At 36.3% G+C, this 15,640-nt stretch overlaps 1 protein-coding gene across 1 annotated transcript in view; it reads left to right on the plus strand.

The window, feature by feature from the left end:
* The window catches only part of LOC107722668 (complement C3-like), a 28,577-nt gene that overhangs the window by 4,630 nt on the left and 8,307 nt on the right, over positions 1–15,640 (plus strand). The window contains exons 3-22 of the mRNA XM_016531129.1: positions 2,298–2,490; positions 2,596–2,758; positions 2,849–2,919; positions 2,999–3,090; positions 4,141–4,223; positions 4,304–4,391; positions 4,985–5,087; positions 5,181–5,295; positions 5,442–5,557; positions 6,702–6,845; positions 6,927–7,139; positions 7,220–7,420; positions 10,678–10,836; positions 10,910–11,036; positions 12,511–12,573; positions 12,711–13,245; positions 13,332–13,417; positions 14,657–14,796; positions 14,883–15,092; positions 15,250–15,316. Of these exons, the coding sequence (XP_016386615.1) occupies positions 2,298–2,490; positions 2,596–2,758; positions 2,849–2,919; positions 2,999–3,090; positions 4,141–4,223; positions 4,304–4,391; positions 4,985–5,087; positions 5,181–5,295; positions 5,442–5,557; positions 6,702–6,845; positions 6,927–7,139; positions 7,220–7,420; positions 10,678–10,836; positions 10,910–11,036; positions 12,511–12,573; positions 12,711–13,245; positions 13,332–13,417; positions 14,657–14,796; positions 14,883–15,092; positions 15,250–15,316 (2,969 nt within the window). The remainder of the gene's footprint in view (positions 1–2,297; positions 2,491–2,595; positions 2,759–2,848; positions 2,920–2,998; positions 3,091–4,140; positions 4,224–4,303; positions 4,392–4,984; positions 5,088–5,180; positions 5,296–5,441; positions 5,558–6,701; positions 6,846–6,926; positions 7,140–7,219; positions 7,421–10,677; positions 10,837–10,909; positions 11,037–12,510; positions 12,574–12,710; positions 13,246–13,331; positions 13,418–14,656; positions 14,797–14,882; positions 15,093–15,249; positions 15,317–15,640) is intronic.

The following is a 15,640-nucleotide window of genomic DNA, read 5'->3' on the forward strand; positions in this document are numbered from 1 at the left end:
ATGGCTTAAATAACAGATAAACTATATTGTCGCAGTCGAGTATTTATTGTCTTTGTTTTATCATTCAAAACATTTATATGTTCTGTTTACTCAGTTACAGGTATAATAGCATGCCTTTATCCATATAAGGGATTTCCTGGAGGGTCATGAGTTCTCTACTTCTGTGACTGGATATGTGGATTTTCTGTGCGAGGGCACCCTCTGGCGTCCAGTATGAATGAAACAGACATCATGTGTTTATAGTGCTAATGGCCAATCCATTATTTTTTGGGGGAATTTTTATTTATTTATTTTTTAGTAAGTATCAGTTCAGGCACCGTTTAGGCACCGCAACCGTTTTAAAAGTATCGATTTGGCACCGGTATCGAAAAAACCCCCAAACGATACCCAACCCTACCCACTACTGGCCCAGATCTCGCCTGTACACCTTCCCCCCGATCTAATGCTACTTCTGATTTTATTTGCTTGTTATTTTTAATTAAAAAACTTGACCCTCTAACATTTGCACTCTCTATTCTATTTCTATTCTAACTACTTGTTTTATTTATAAAGAAAAAGGAGCCTCTAACAGTAGCATTCTCTATTCTTTCCACTTATTTTTATTTATTTATTATAAATAATGACCTTCTAACACTAGGATTATCTGTTCTTTTTCTGTTCTGTTCTATTGAATTGTTTTATTTTTATTTAAAAATGACCCTCTAACACTAGCATTCCCCCCACTACTGGCCCAGATCTCGCCTGTACACCTTCCCCCCGATTGCCCTGCTTTCTCAGGCCATCAGGCGGGTCAGGGAAGTCGGTTGCTCAATCCTCCTGGTGGCCCCACTTTGGAGGAACCAAACTTGGTTCCCCGAGTTAATGCAGCTGTCAGCAGCTGCCCCGTGGCCGATACTGTTACGGAGGGATCTTCTCTCACAGGCAAAGGGCATGATTTGGCACCCCCAGCTGGAGCTGTGGAGCCTTCATGTCTGGAACCTCGACGGGAGCCTTTGCGGCTCCCAACGAGAGTGAGCAACACCATTTTGGAGGGTAGAGCACCGTCTACGAGACGGCTCTACGCTCTTAAATGGTCAGTCTTCAGTGACTGGTGTGCAGCACGAAGCCTGGACCTGGTATCTTGTGACGTGTCCCACGTGCTGTCCTTTTTTCAAGAGCTACTGGATAACGGGCGCGCCCCTTCCACGCTCAAAGTTTATGTGGCAGCTATCGCAGCAAATCATTCCCGCGAAGCTGTCCAGTCTGTCGGCAGAAACGACTTGGTCGTTAAGTTCTTGAAGGGCGCCCGGAGATTGTATCCTGCTTGCCCTCAGACCGTGCTGACCTGGGACTTATCCATAGTCCTGAGGGGCCTATAGGGCCCGCCTTTCGAGCTGCTCCATTCGGCCGACTTGCGGCCCATGTCGCTTAAGACCGCCCTCCTTTTGCCATTAACGTCGGTCAAGCGAGTGGGTGACTTGCAGGCACTGTCAGTCAGTGCTTCCTGTCTGGAGTTTGGGCCTAACGACTGTAAGGTCATCCTCAAGCCAAGACACGATTATGTACCTAAGGAGCTCTCAACTCCGTTCAGTGCCCAGGTTATTACCCTTCTAGCGTTCCCTGCTGCAGATGGCGAGCAGGGTCCCAATCCACTCTGCTCAGTGAGGGCCCTTAGAGCTTATTGGATGTTTCGATTAAAAAGCATGTCTCCCTTGGGTCTTAATGAAGATTTTGATCTTAATTGTTTTCCTAAAGTAGAAGTGAGTAATAGTGGGTGGCGATACAGACTTATGAATGGCTTTCGGCCTGATGTGGTTTCCGTAAATTTGTTTGGTGATTTTTATTTTTTGGTGGTGTATATATTGTGGGTTTTTTCCGTCGTTTTGATGTGTTGATTGCTTTGAAATTATTATTTTGTCGTTCGTCTTTAATGGACTTGATTGATTGGTCGATTGAGTTTGTGATAAGTAGCACCTATGACTCTTCACCTAGTGATTATTGGACTTCATTTTTTTTTTTTTATTCTTGTGGGAAGTGTTATTGTATGATTGTATGATTCACTGAAGAAAGATTGTTTCTGAAACGTCTGATTGTTGATTGCTCTATTGCAAAATAAAAATAAACTATAATTTATTAAGAAGATATAGCAAGTGCGGATCCTTTATCTGATAGTGATGTTACTCATTTATCTATTTCTTTCTAGGTTAGACTACCTTAACGTTTTTGACTTTGCTCACCACAAAAACAGAATAATTTAAAATAATTTTTAATGTGGATACTGAAAACGTGTGTTATTGAATATGCATGTTCTGGTTTAGGTTTTCTATTTTAGCTCCAGCAAAGATAAGACCGGGAACAAAACAGAACATCCTGCTGGAAGGTCACAAACTGTCCCAGGCATTAGAAGTGTCCATCACGGTCTATGATTACCCAGCCTCCCAATCTGCGTTAATGACGGGCTCTGTTATCCTCAATTCAGACAACAACTACAGCGCCCTCAAAACCATCGAGGTGAAGTTATCTATGAATGTGTCTGTTCCAGTTCAGAGTAAAGAGTTACATTTGTTTAAATGTTTCATGCTGAACATAAACGAAATGAAATGTTGTCTTATTTAGATTGATCCAAATTTGCTACAATCAGATGGAAAGAAGAAATATGTGAAGCTAGTTGCTCAGTTTAGCAGATTCCATCGCACAGAAAGAGTATTAACGGTGTCATTCCGCTCTGGATACATCTTCATTCAGACTGATAAACCAGTTTACAACCCTGGAGACACAGGTCAGCTTTCACAAGCTTGAGCACTTACCATACTTACTGCTCATTTATAATGAACGTTGTTCTTTTTTTCTTGATCACTGTATTTTTCAGTCCGTTGCAGAGCTTTTGTGTCTGATGCTGAATTCCATGCTGCTGAGAGGACAATTTCTCTGGAGATTCAGGTGACGGTCACAGTATTTACAAGGAAATACTTTATTTTTCTGGAATAATGCTTTACTTTACAGTTGGCACATGTTTCAGAATCCAGATGGTATAGCAGTATATGGTATATCCAGAGCCAAAGCAATCGATGGGATACTCTCTAACACCTACCCCCTCTCATCTGTAGTCAAGTATGCACACAGAACAGAAATGTTATATTATAAAACCAGACAAGTAAAGTTTGTGCAACACACTTTGAAGTTGGCTTGAGAAAGCCTAGCCTGAAAGTTTGAAGCAGTTGTTAAAGTTTGAAAGTTTAGATGGATAGATAAGGTAGATGTTGATAGCAAGTTGCTAACATGATTTTAACATGTTTGCTAACATGTTTTTAGCATGTTTTAGCATGATTACCATTGTGCTAACATGTTTCTAGCATGATTAACATGTTGACAGCATATTTCTAGCATGATTAGCATGTCGTTAACATGTTTTTAGCGTGATTAGCATGTGGTTATCATGTTTCTAGCATGATAAACATGTCACTAGCATGATTACCATGTTGTTAACATGTTGTTATCATGAGTAGCATGTTGCTAACATGTCTTTTAACATGATTATCTTGTTTTTAGCATGTTGTTAACATGTTTCTAGCATGATTACCATGTTGTTACCATGTTGATAGCATGATTAGCATGTTGCTAACATGTTTCTAACATGATTACCATGTTGTTAGCATGATTAGCATGTTGCTAGCATGTTTTAGCATGATTAGCATGTTGCTATGTTTCTAACATGATTAGTATGTTGTTAGCATGTTGTTGGCATTATTAGCACATTGCTAATATGTTTCTTCATGTTACTAACATGATTTAGCATGTTGTCATATGATAGTCATTAAGCTTAGTTAGTAATAGACAGCTTACACATTATAAGTACAATAGTTTTGACACCCTTTTTGATAATCTGTTTAACGAAAACCATATGTAGGATCAGTTAGAAAAGATACAGCAACCCATATCAGAACAGTCTGAAGGTCTGACCCGATTTTGGTGGTTGTAGCTTGAAAACTCTAGGAGGAGATACAGTCCAAATTTTGTTTCAGAAGAAGAAGCTTAAATAGCATTTCAGTAGGTTGGCTTTCTCAAGCCAACTTAATAATAATGAATTGACAAAAATTGATATTGATTTACCTGATACTTTAGATATATGGCTGCTGACTAAGTATCTTTTTGATTTGCTAGAGAGGGCAAGTGGAAATTGGTTGCAAAGTTTGATCAGGGAAAAGAGAACATTTTCAGCCGAGAGTTTGAAGTCAAGAAATACGGTAAGCCCTTCATATTACCTTCAGATTCTGCTCAATGTTTCACCGTCAGTGGGTTAACAGCATTTCTCCTTTCTCCCAAGTGCTCCCGGCATTTAATGTCACTTTGTCTCCAAAGACATCCCACCTCAGACTAGATGCAGAAAAGCTGGAGGTAGAAATAACAGCCAGGTGTGTGAATCAAACTGTTCTGAATGATCTCAAATTATTTGGACATTTAAGTAACACTTAAAATTTGTATGGATTAAAAAAATTTTTTTTAAATTTATTTTACTTTTCTTTTTTTACTTTTTAAAAGGAAATTAATACTTTTATTCAGCAAGCATGAATTAAATTAATCAAAAGTGAGAGTAAAGACATTTATAATGTTACAAGATTTCTATTTCAAATAAATGCTGTTCTTTTGAACTTTCTATCAATGAATCCTGAAACATTAAGGTTTTCACAAAAGTATTAAGCAGCAATAACTGCTTTCAAAATATAATAATAATAATAATAAATGTTTCTTGAGCATCAAATCAGCATATTAGAATGATTTCTGAAGGATCATGTGACACTGAAGACTGGAGTAGTGATGCTGAAAATTCAACTTTACATTACAGGAATAAATTACATTTTAAAATATATTAAAATATTAAACAGTTATTTTAAATTGTAATAAAATTAGTTTTTACTGTATTTTTGAATGTGAGTGCATTGACTTCTTACACTTGTGGTATGTAAATTGTCAAATATTTTGAGGTTGCCCTATGCATTTCTTCCAGGTATCTTTATGGTGAACCAGTGAAGGGTGTTGCATATGTGCTGTTTGGTATTGAAATTGACGGTGAAAAGAAGAGACTCACATCTATGAAGCAACTAAATGATGTAAGTGGTTAAACAAGAAGAAAACTTTAGTTTAAGAACCTTAAATCAGCTTTACAGTACAAGACTCTTGTTTCTCCATGTCTTATTTTGCAGCTGAATGGAGGAAATGTTAGTTTGACTATGGAGGATATAAAGAGGACCTATCCAGACACAAACAGCCTACTGGGGTCTTCTGTGTACGTCAAAGCATCAGTAATGACCAGCTCAGGTAGGAAAATCATTAAAAACAACTAAAAACCACTCACAATCCAATAGCAACGGCAAAGTAACCCCTTGGCAACCAGTCCAAACTCTTTAGAATTATTATTGTGAGTTCTTGTTTTGAAAAAACCCTGTCTCCTTTCTTCTCCTCAGGTAGCGACCTTGTGGAAGCAGAGAAATCTGGTATTAAAATAGTAATGTCACCCTACATGCTCTCCATCAGGGACACACCAAAGTATTTCAAACCTGGCCTGCCATTAGGCATGACGGTAATTTCATTTCTGTTGCGACAGTTACTGCTTGAAAAGATAGTTTACCCTTCATGCCATTTCAAACCTTTATGACTTTATTTGCAGAACAGAAAGGGAGAAATGCAGCAAAATTTCCTAGCTGCTCTTTTCCATAAAATGAAAGTGAATGGTTTTCTTTTAGTATCATTTATATAGTGTAATAGCATTTATTCATATTTAAATTTTTTAGTAATTTTGTAAATATATTTTAAATTAGTTTTAATTTATTTTATTTCATTTAAAGTTTTATTAATTGTACTACAACTTATTTTATTTCAGTTCAGTACTACTTATTTTTTTCAGTTAATTTCTAATTTCGTTGAAGTTCTTAGTTTTTTATTGTAGTATTTATAATCTATTTAATCATTATTTCATTGAACAAAAATGTATAAAAGGTCCAAATGACTTTTGCTCTATATTCGATAGCTTTTGAAGCCATACAATGGTTTTGTGTGACATTAATTGAAGTCATTCACAAAAAAATATGGCTTGCTTGGCAGCTGTGGAATAAAAAAAAACATAGATATGTATGTGTGTGTGTGTATATATATATATATATATAAATAAAGTTAGTCCTTACAGTTTTTCAGTGTTTATTCATTTTAAATTGAGTTTTAGTAATTTTGCATTAGTAATTTTTATTAGTTTTTCTTTTTAAATGTTTCTATTAATCTTTAATTTATTTTTATTTCAGTTTCAGCTTTAGTAACTTTTGTACTTCAACCTAAACTTCTTTTATTTCACTTAGTGCCTATTTGTAATTTAGTTTTTTTAACCTAATATTTATATTTTATTATATTTCATCCTTGTTTCAAATAACAAAAATATATAAAAGTGGTCCATATGACTTTTGCTCTATGTATAAAATATTTTTGTGTGACTGAAATTGAAGTCATTCACTAAAAAATATGGCTTGACAGCGGTCGTGTAACGTGTTGCTGCTGTCTAAATCAAGCGCTCACGAAGGAGTATGAGAAAAGGGTATTTAATTACAAATCCACTGGAGAAATACAAACACATAGCATAACCAAAACGTCCAAATAAAAATAATAGCAGACAGGGAACTCAGGAACAGACAGGGCTTATAAACTTATTCTATTAGCACATATGTTTTGTTTTTTAGGTTTCTGTGAGTGACCACGACGGATCTCCAGCCCGTAATATTCCTGTTAAAATCAGTTTTTTAGAAAGCCCAATGACCGCAAACAGCGGCACCATCAAAGTCTCCATCAACATGCCTGAAATGTTCAGCTCACAGATACTGAAAGTAAGTCACTCCCAGAAACACATATAGAAACAATACAAAATTGTTTATAACCGTCAGCTGAATGTATGTATTGATGTATAGGTTGAGACAGCAGATCCTTCACTGAAACCAGAACAGCAGGCCATTCAAGAGATGCGTGTGGAGCCATATGCCTCTTTTAATGACTACAGGAACTACCTGCACATCTCAGTGGGCAGCAGTCGAGTGGTGGTGGGCGACACACTCAACGTCCAAGCTCACATCAAATCTAACTCACCAGAACGAAAAAAACTTGTGGAGCAGCTGACGTATGCCGTGAGTTTGTGACTGGGGACATTTTGGGATGACAATTACTGGAATCTCAGAATGAATAACACTTATGATGGTTCCTATAGGTCTTAAATAAGGGAAACATAGTCCACGCTGTTAGGATGAATGTCAAAGACCTGGATGTCATAAACATTCCTCTGCTGGTTACCTCAGAAATGCTACCTGCATTTCGCTTTGTGGCCTACTACATTTTGCCATGGCAACACAGGGCGGAAGTGGTGGCCGACTCTGTGTTTGTGGATGTGGAGGACCGGTGTGTAGGTTCGGTGAGTTCATGTGACATCCATGACCAATTATTAATATAATAAAGATGCACATTCTAGCACTTTATGGTACATTTTGGGGTCAATCACTGAAAAATTTAATTTTCATTAGGTTTTTATTATTATTATTCTCCTACCACGAGAGTCTAATCTTGGCCTAATACAATATAAATGGGCATTTTGAATTTTGAAAAACATATATATATATTTTTTTCCAGTTCATTTATATGTTTTTGATAAAAATTCAGATAAAATGTTAAAAAAGAGAATTAAATAGAAATAAAATACTAAAAAGTCAAATGTATTTTTTAAAAGAAAAATGATTCCATCTCATCTCCTTCAAGCCATTTCTCCTTCAGTTATACATGTTCTCACTCACATCATTAACACATCCCTTGTTACTGGTGTTTTTTCTCTCGGCGTAATAATAAAACGGGCTCAGATAACTCTGCTACTTAAAGTGCCCCTATTATGGATTTTTGAAAATTACCTTTCATGCAGTGTATGACACAGCTCTAAGTGAATGAAAACATCCTGCAAAGTTTTAAATCTGAAAGTGCGCAGTGTATAAAGTTATTGTCTCTCAAAAGAAAGAGTTGACTCTGAATCATTGAAACGAGTCGTTTTTAAAATTTCGCGTTGGTCTGAATGAAAATGCAAATTCATTCTTTGCCACTATGGTGAGGCTTTTGGAGTGGTAAAAATAGCAGTTTTCCCGGTAACGCTGTACACAAAACAGCACTGCGCTCACAAATGCTGCTTTATCAGGCATTATAGGCATGATGAAATGAAAATTTGTATTTATTCTCATTTGTAAGTCGCTTTGGATAAAAGCGTCTGCTAAATGACTAAATGTAAATGTAAAATTAGACCAATCGGACCAATCACCGCAGATTAGCGTCACACAAAGGAGGGGTTTGGAAAAATGAATCGTTGAGCGAATCATTTGGGAGTCGTTGAGCAAATAAGGTAAAAATAAATGCATATTATAAGACAATGAAAGACAATGAAAGTGTTTTTTGACCTTGCATGCATGTCAACCTGTTGTTGGGGACTCCCAAAACCAAAATATGAACCTTTCATAACACATAATAGGGGCACTTTAAGAAACCCACTCTTATCCCAGCACTATTAGAAAACTACAGACTGGTATCCCTTCTTCCTTTCATTGCAAAAACACTTGAACGAGTTGTGTTCAACCAAGTCTCAGCCTTTCTCACACAGAACTACCTTCTGGACAGCAACCAGTCTGGCTTCAGATGTGGACATTCAACCAAGACTGCCCTGCTCTTGGTTGTTGAAGCCCTAAGACTGGCAAGAGTGGTTTCCAAATACTCAATACTTATCTTGCTGGATCTGTCCGCTGCTTTTGACACAGTTAACCACCAGATCCTCCTGTGAACCCTCATGGCAAAGGGCATCTCAGGAACCGCACTCAAGTGGTTTGAGTCTTACCTCTCAGATAGGTCCTTCAAGGTATCTTGGAGGGATGAGGTGTCCAAGTCGCAACATCTAACTACTGGGGTGCCTCAGGGCTCAGTTCTTGGACCACTCCTCTTCTCTGTCTACATGGCATCACTAGGTTCTGTCATTCAGAAACATGGCTTTTAGAGTTAATCTTAGCATGTCTAACAGATATTTCTTGCTGGATGAAGAGCCATCACCTTCAACTCAACCTTGCCAAGACAGAACTGCTTGTACTTTCAGCCAACTCAACACCTCATCAACCTCAATTTCTCCATCCAGCTAGGCTGCATTTCCCAAAAGCCTACAATATTAGGAAGAAGGCCCTTTCTGTCGGGACATGCTTCACAACTCCTTGTTCAAGCTCTTGATCTGTCCAGGCTGGACTATTGCAATGCTCTCTTGACAGGCCTTCCAGCCAATTCTGTCAAACCTCTGCAGCTAATCCAGAATGCGGCAGCAATAGTAGTCTTTAACGAGCCGAAAAGAGTGCATGTCACACCTCTGTTCATCAATTTTCACTGGCGACCAATAGCTGCTTGCATAAAATTCAAGGCATTGATGTTTGCCTACAAAACAACCACTGGCTCTGTACCCCTTTACCTAAATTCACTACTTCAGACTTATGTACCCTCCAGAAGCTTGTGTTCTGCAAGTGAATGGCACATTATATTACACTATCCCAAGGAGACACTAAATCACTTTCACAAACTTTTACCTTAACTGCTCCCTACTGGTGGAATGACCTGCCCAGCTCAATCCGAGAAGCTGAGTCTTTAGCCATCTTCAAGAAACGGCTAAAGACACATCTCTTCCATTTACACTTGACCCTCTAACACTAGAACTCTCTCTTCTATTTCTATTATATCTACTTGTTTTATTTTTAATTATAAGGAAAAAAAAACTTAGTTAACCCTCTAACACTAGCTCTATCCTGTCTCTTTTCTATCTACTTTTTATTCTTTTTATTTATCATAAAAAAACTTGTCACAACACATATATTATTGCTATTTTGTTGTTTTGATTGCTTCTATTGTCCTCATTTGTAAGTCGCTTTGGATAAATGTAAATGTAATGTAAATGTAAATATATTTTCAATACATTACCATTCAGATTAAACAAAAATAATAATAATAATAATATTTTTATTCAGCAAGGTTGCATTAAGTTGATAAAAACGTATACATGCTGTATATTGAATTTTCTATTTATCAAAAATCCTGAAAGTATAACAGTTTCCTCAAAAATGTTAAGCAGCACACCTGTTTTGAATCTGAAAGTTCAGCTTTGCCATCACAGGAATAAATTACATTTTAAAATATATTACAAAACATAACAGCAGTTTGAAAGTGTAATAATATTCCACAATATTACTGTATTATACTATATTTTCCATCAAATTTTTAATCAAATAAATGCAGCCTTGATGAGCATAAGAGGCTTCTTGTGACCCCAAACGTTTGAATGGTGATGTATATAAATTGTTAAATAAATAATAATACAAAAAAGACTATAAATATTTAAAAGAAAAATGTCATAGTAGCAATAACATTAAATTATGATTTATGAACCAAATATTTATTATATTTGTTTCAAAACATATCATAGATGTGTCTCAGTGAAACATGTTGTTCAATTGTGTAAGTAATTCTGCTTCTGGCTTTTAAACCACTTTTTCAAAAATCACCAAAAAAGGCCATATCAGTTTAATGCCATAATTATTGCTTGCATTTATATTTATTTATATTTTCATAAGTATGCAAAATTTTATTTTACTGTGTTTGTGATTGTATTAGCTTAGTGTAGGTCCAGTGGAGGGAGAAAAACTCAGTTCATACTCACCAGGCAGCAGCATTACATTTGAAGTGAAAGGAGACCCGGGGGCAAAGGTCAGCCTGGTTGCTGTGGATAATGCCATCTTTCTGTTGAGTAAAAACCGTCTGACGCAGAAGAAGGTAAGTGATGATATAGTTTTCACTCCAGAACCTTCTCCAGACCCTGGTGGATACTCATGTCTCTTTCGTTCAGGTGTGGGAGGTGGTGGGTCAGGGTGATATGGGCTGCACCGCAGGAGGAGGCAGGAATAATATGGCTGTTTTCAGTGACGCAGGACTGATGTTTTATTCCAGCACAGGAGGATACACGGACATAAAAGGTCCTTCACACATACACAAAATTAACATTTAATATATATCTTCTAAAATAAATTGAATTACTATGGAAGCTTGTCTCACAGTTCAGACTTTTCTTCTCAGAATGCTGCAATTATATATCGCAATGCTGTGTTTAATAATTCAGAAATGTGAGAAAAAAGTCTCAATCATGAGGGGAAAGAATGGCAGTTACCTTTTTTATTTATTTATCCCGTGGCAGAAACAAGCTTCCATACATTATACTACCACTCAAAAGTTTGGGGTTTATTTGATCAAAAATCCAGTAAAACAGTAATATTGTGAAAAATTATTGCAGTTTTAAAATGCAACTTATTCCTGTGATGGCAAATCTGAATTTTCAGGGTCATCACTCCAGTCTTCAGTGTCACATGATCCTTCAGAAATCATTCTAATATGCTGATTTACTGCTCAAGAATTTTCTTAACATCTGCTTAACATTTTTGTGGAAACCATGATACGTTTTTCTTTGTTTGATTTATTTGAAGTAGAAATCTTTTGTAACTTTATAAACATCTTTACTGTCACTTTTGATGAATTTAATTATCAATTTAATGCAACTTTGGTGAATATGAGTGTTAATTTCTTTAAAATAAAATCATACTGACCCCAAACTATTGAAAAGGTAGTTTATATAAAACAAATCAAAAGCTTCAAAGCTAATGAGGACAGCAGCAACACAAAATGGCATGAATTTTTGATGATACAAATGTATCATCAAAAATCCAGAAGGAATATATTTCTTTGGCAGTACGCTGGCCTAGGTTGCACATGCTCTTAGTTAATAGATTGGTTAATGTTAACTATTAGCCATATAGCTTTAGGCTACAGTTGCTATACAACCAAACATTTGCCAATAGTTAACAAAATAATTTATTTTCAGTTAAGGTTAGTGTATTGTTACGGCAGTGATACCGAATATCATTGGGATCATTGCTCTTGAGGGTGAACTTGACCTTCAGCATCTACATTCCAGTCACCATATTGGTTTCAAACTAGTTGATTAATGGGACGAAATGTTCATCCTCTCCAATGTGATTGTGACAATAAACTTGCAGTCAGTCTAGTTCGAAATGCCTCATTACAAATCCAATTAACTCCCAATGGACAAAATCAAGACTCATCTTACATTTATGTCACAAATACAACACAAAATGGAAGTCAAATGGTTTATGAATGCAAATGTTGGTTTATACACTTTTAAACATTTATAAAGGTTCCAAAAGGGGTTTTTACTGTAATGCCGTAGAAGAAAAAATTTTTGGTTCCCCAAAGAACCTTTCAATAACAAGTTCCTAAAAGATCCAATTTTTCTTATTGGAAGATCCTTTTAAAATCTAAAGAACCTTTTGTGCAATGGAAAGATTCTATGGATGTTAAAGGTTCTTCATGGAAACCATCAATGCCAATAGAACCTTTAATTTCAAGAGTGTATTTTCTTTGGTTTATTTGGAATAGATTGCTCCAGCAGATCTAGAAGACGACGTTCTGCTGCCAAACTGCAGCTCAGAGAGCAACTGGGTGAGTCTGTCATTATTACCAAAAGTTTGGTATGTTACAGTTTGTTAGAGAAGTGGAGATATGAAAGTGTTAGCAAAAGTGCTAGCCAAATGTATGCTAATGTGCTAAGTCATCCTAAACATGTTCTTTTCTCTCAGAGAAGGTATATTCGGATCAGTTCCTGCAGAGATGTTGCGTGGACGGCATGAGGGAGATTCCCATGCCGTATTCCTGCTACCGTCGCTCCCTCTACATCACCGAGGACTGGAGCTGTGTGTTGGCTTTCCTTCGCTGTTGTGCGGAGTACAGAGGGGAGGAGCTTGGTGTCATTACCAGGCCTCCAACAACCACCCTTCCACCAACCACCACCCCACCACCCACCACCAGCGCCTACAAGTTTCACATGGATTATTTTGAGGAACTTGTTTTTTTTCAAGCTCCTGCCAGGACAGGGCTTTTCGGTCTTCCTGGGATTATGGGATCTCCTCCCATCCTTAAAATGATGGAATCTTCCTCCATCCTTGAAGTGCGAGAGGACAGTTATGATAAAAACATCAGAGAAGAAGAAGAGGAGGTGGAAGAGTTCGATGAAGATGATTTAGCTGACTTAGAAGACATTTACGTGCGCAACAAGTTCTTCGAGTCGTGGCTGTGGACTGACATTAGATTACCCAGCATTCCCAAGTCTGATGGGTAGGAGTTTGACCTTTGACTCTGTATAGACGTCCCACTTTTATCATGTTCATAGATGGAAGTGTCTCTCCATGCTTTTATTCCAGATTGGCTGTACTTCCAGTGAACACCGTTCTTCCTGACAGCATCACTCAGTGGGGGTTTCTAGCCGTTAGTGCTTCACCTCAGACAGGTAAACAGCTCTGTTCATTTGTCTGTGTGGCAGAGCTTCTTCAAAACCACAGATAGCAGAATCTAAATTTCTTGCACTCTTTTTCTAGTGCAGCCTAACAACAAATCACAATTGCTTTTATACAAGTTCTATAAGCTAGAATAGAATACAGCCAATATTGTTTACTTACAACCGATACAGATTGTTTTTATGTGTTTTAAGTGTCAAATAACTGATATGCAGAATCAATGTTAAATGATTTTATTTTGATCACAATGATAACTAAATAATTACAATCAAAAGATATGAATTGCAAATGAATTTAGAGAATTATTTAACTTTTAATAGTACATGTTTAGCATTTTTGCATATGACCTATAAATATATTAACATTTATTTAGATATTAATGCAACATTTAATGAATTATGCATGTTTAATTATAATTATTTAGCTTTAGCTTGCTGTCAAGCATTTCTGCATATGAATTATGAATATTTTGGTAATAGTTATTGAACTTTTAATGCTAAATGTGAAGTAGTACATATGAATTACAAATTTTATTATTACATATTTATTGTTACATTTTATTATTATTAATTAATTTGCTTTTAATACATGTCAAGCATTTCTGCATATAACTTATGAATATTTTAATAATAATAATTATTTAGCTTTTAGTGTGACATGTCAAGTCTATCTGCATATGAATTGCAAATAGTTTTATTAATAGTTATTTAGCTTTTAATGCAACATTTTGAATGTATCTGCATATGAATTACAAATATTTTATTAATAATTATTTAGCTTTTAATGCTGCATGTATGGAAGCCCGTTTCCGCCACTGAATAAAAAAAAAAAAAATTCTGAGAAAAAAAAGTCAGAATTGTGAGAAAAAGTCGCAATTACCTCTTTTATTCAGTGGCGGAAACGGGCTTCCATATGCATGTCAAGCATTTCTGCATATAAATAAAATTTTTATTAATAGTTACTAGTAGGGCTGCACGATAAATCAAAATGGAATCGAGATTGCGATTCGACAGAAGCTGCGATTGTCATGCGTATCTTTCAGTGAAGCACGTTACTAGTGTTTAATAAGTGTTTTAAAATATTAACAACAACATTGACAAGAAAAAGAAATAAAAAGTTATGCATTTGGCTGTATGATTTTAGTAGCTTTAAAAAAAAAAACGTATAAAAAAGGAATTGTCAAAATGATTGTCTGAGAATGAGATTATTCCTGGTTTGTGACCGTCTTACAGGTTTCTGTGTAGCTGAGCCGTATAACGTCCGGGCGTCAAAGCCGTTCTTCATAGACCTGCGGCTGCCTCACTCAGTGTCCAGAAATGAACATGTGGAAATCAAAGCTGTGGTGCACAACTACAGGAACTCAAAACTGGAGGTCAGTTTCACACCATCACAAAACAATAACCACTTGCCCTCTTCAGTTTATTTGTGTCCCGACCTGAACACTGTGTCTGTTTGCAGGTCATGGTGATTCTGGAAAAGACAGAGGACATGTGTAGCGTGGCATTTAGCGGACAGCACAGACAGCAGGTTTCGGTACTGGCCGGATCCTCCACGCTCATTTCATACACCATCATCCCTCTTAAAACAGGAGAGCTCCCCCTACAGGTCACTGCGGTCGCGGCCTCCTTCATGGGGCAGGATGCAGTGAGGAAGAATCTGCGTGTGGTAGTAAGTGAGCTCCAAAAACCTGCTCTGTCTTGGGTCTCACGCATAATATTGAAAATATATTATATTAGTATATTGCTTGGTACATGTTGTGTGTTTTTTGAAGCATTATTGGTGCACAATAACTGTGTGGTATATGATGTTATTTCTTGTATTTTAGGTCGAAGGCATTCAGACAATTAAAGTGAGAAGCTTTGTGCTGAACCCCTCTGAGAAAGGAGACAGCAGTAAGACTGGCTGGAAATAATGAGTTTAATTGTGATCAATGTAATGACAAAAAAATCAATTAAATAATTTTTTTTAAAGTTGCCTTCGTAATATCACACTTTATACTGGTTTTACATTTTTAACAGTTTTATATAAATTTAATAAGATTTAAGATATCAATATTTAATAAGATAATAATTATATATAACTATATGACACTATAAATGGGTCTTTAAGCATGAAAGCATAATATATAAAAAATTTGTGTGTGTTTGTATATATATATATATATACAGCATATATATATATATATATATATATATATATACACAGTATATATAGTA

Source organism: Sinocyclocheilus rhinocerous, unplaced genomic scaffold (genome assembly GCF_001515625.1).
Source record: "Sinocyclocheilus rhinocerous isolate Xijiao unplaced genomic scaffold, SAMN03320098_v1.1 scaffold2018, whole genome shotgun sequence".
Taxonomy (NCBI): Eukaryota; Metazoa; Chordata; class Actinopteri; order Cypriniformes; family Cyprinidae; genus Sinocyclocheilus; species Sinocyclocheilus rhinocerous.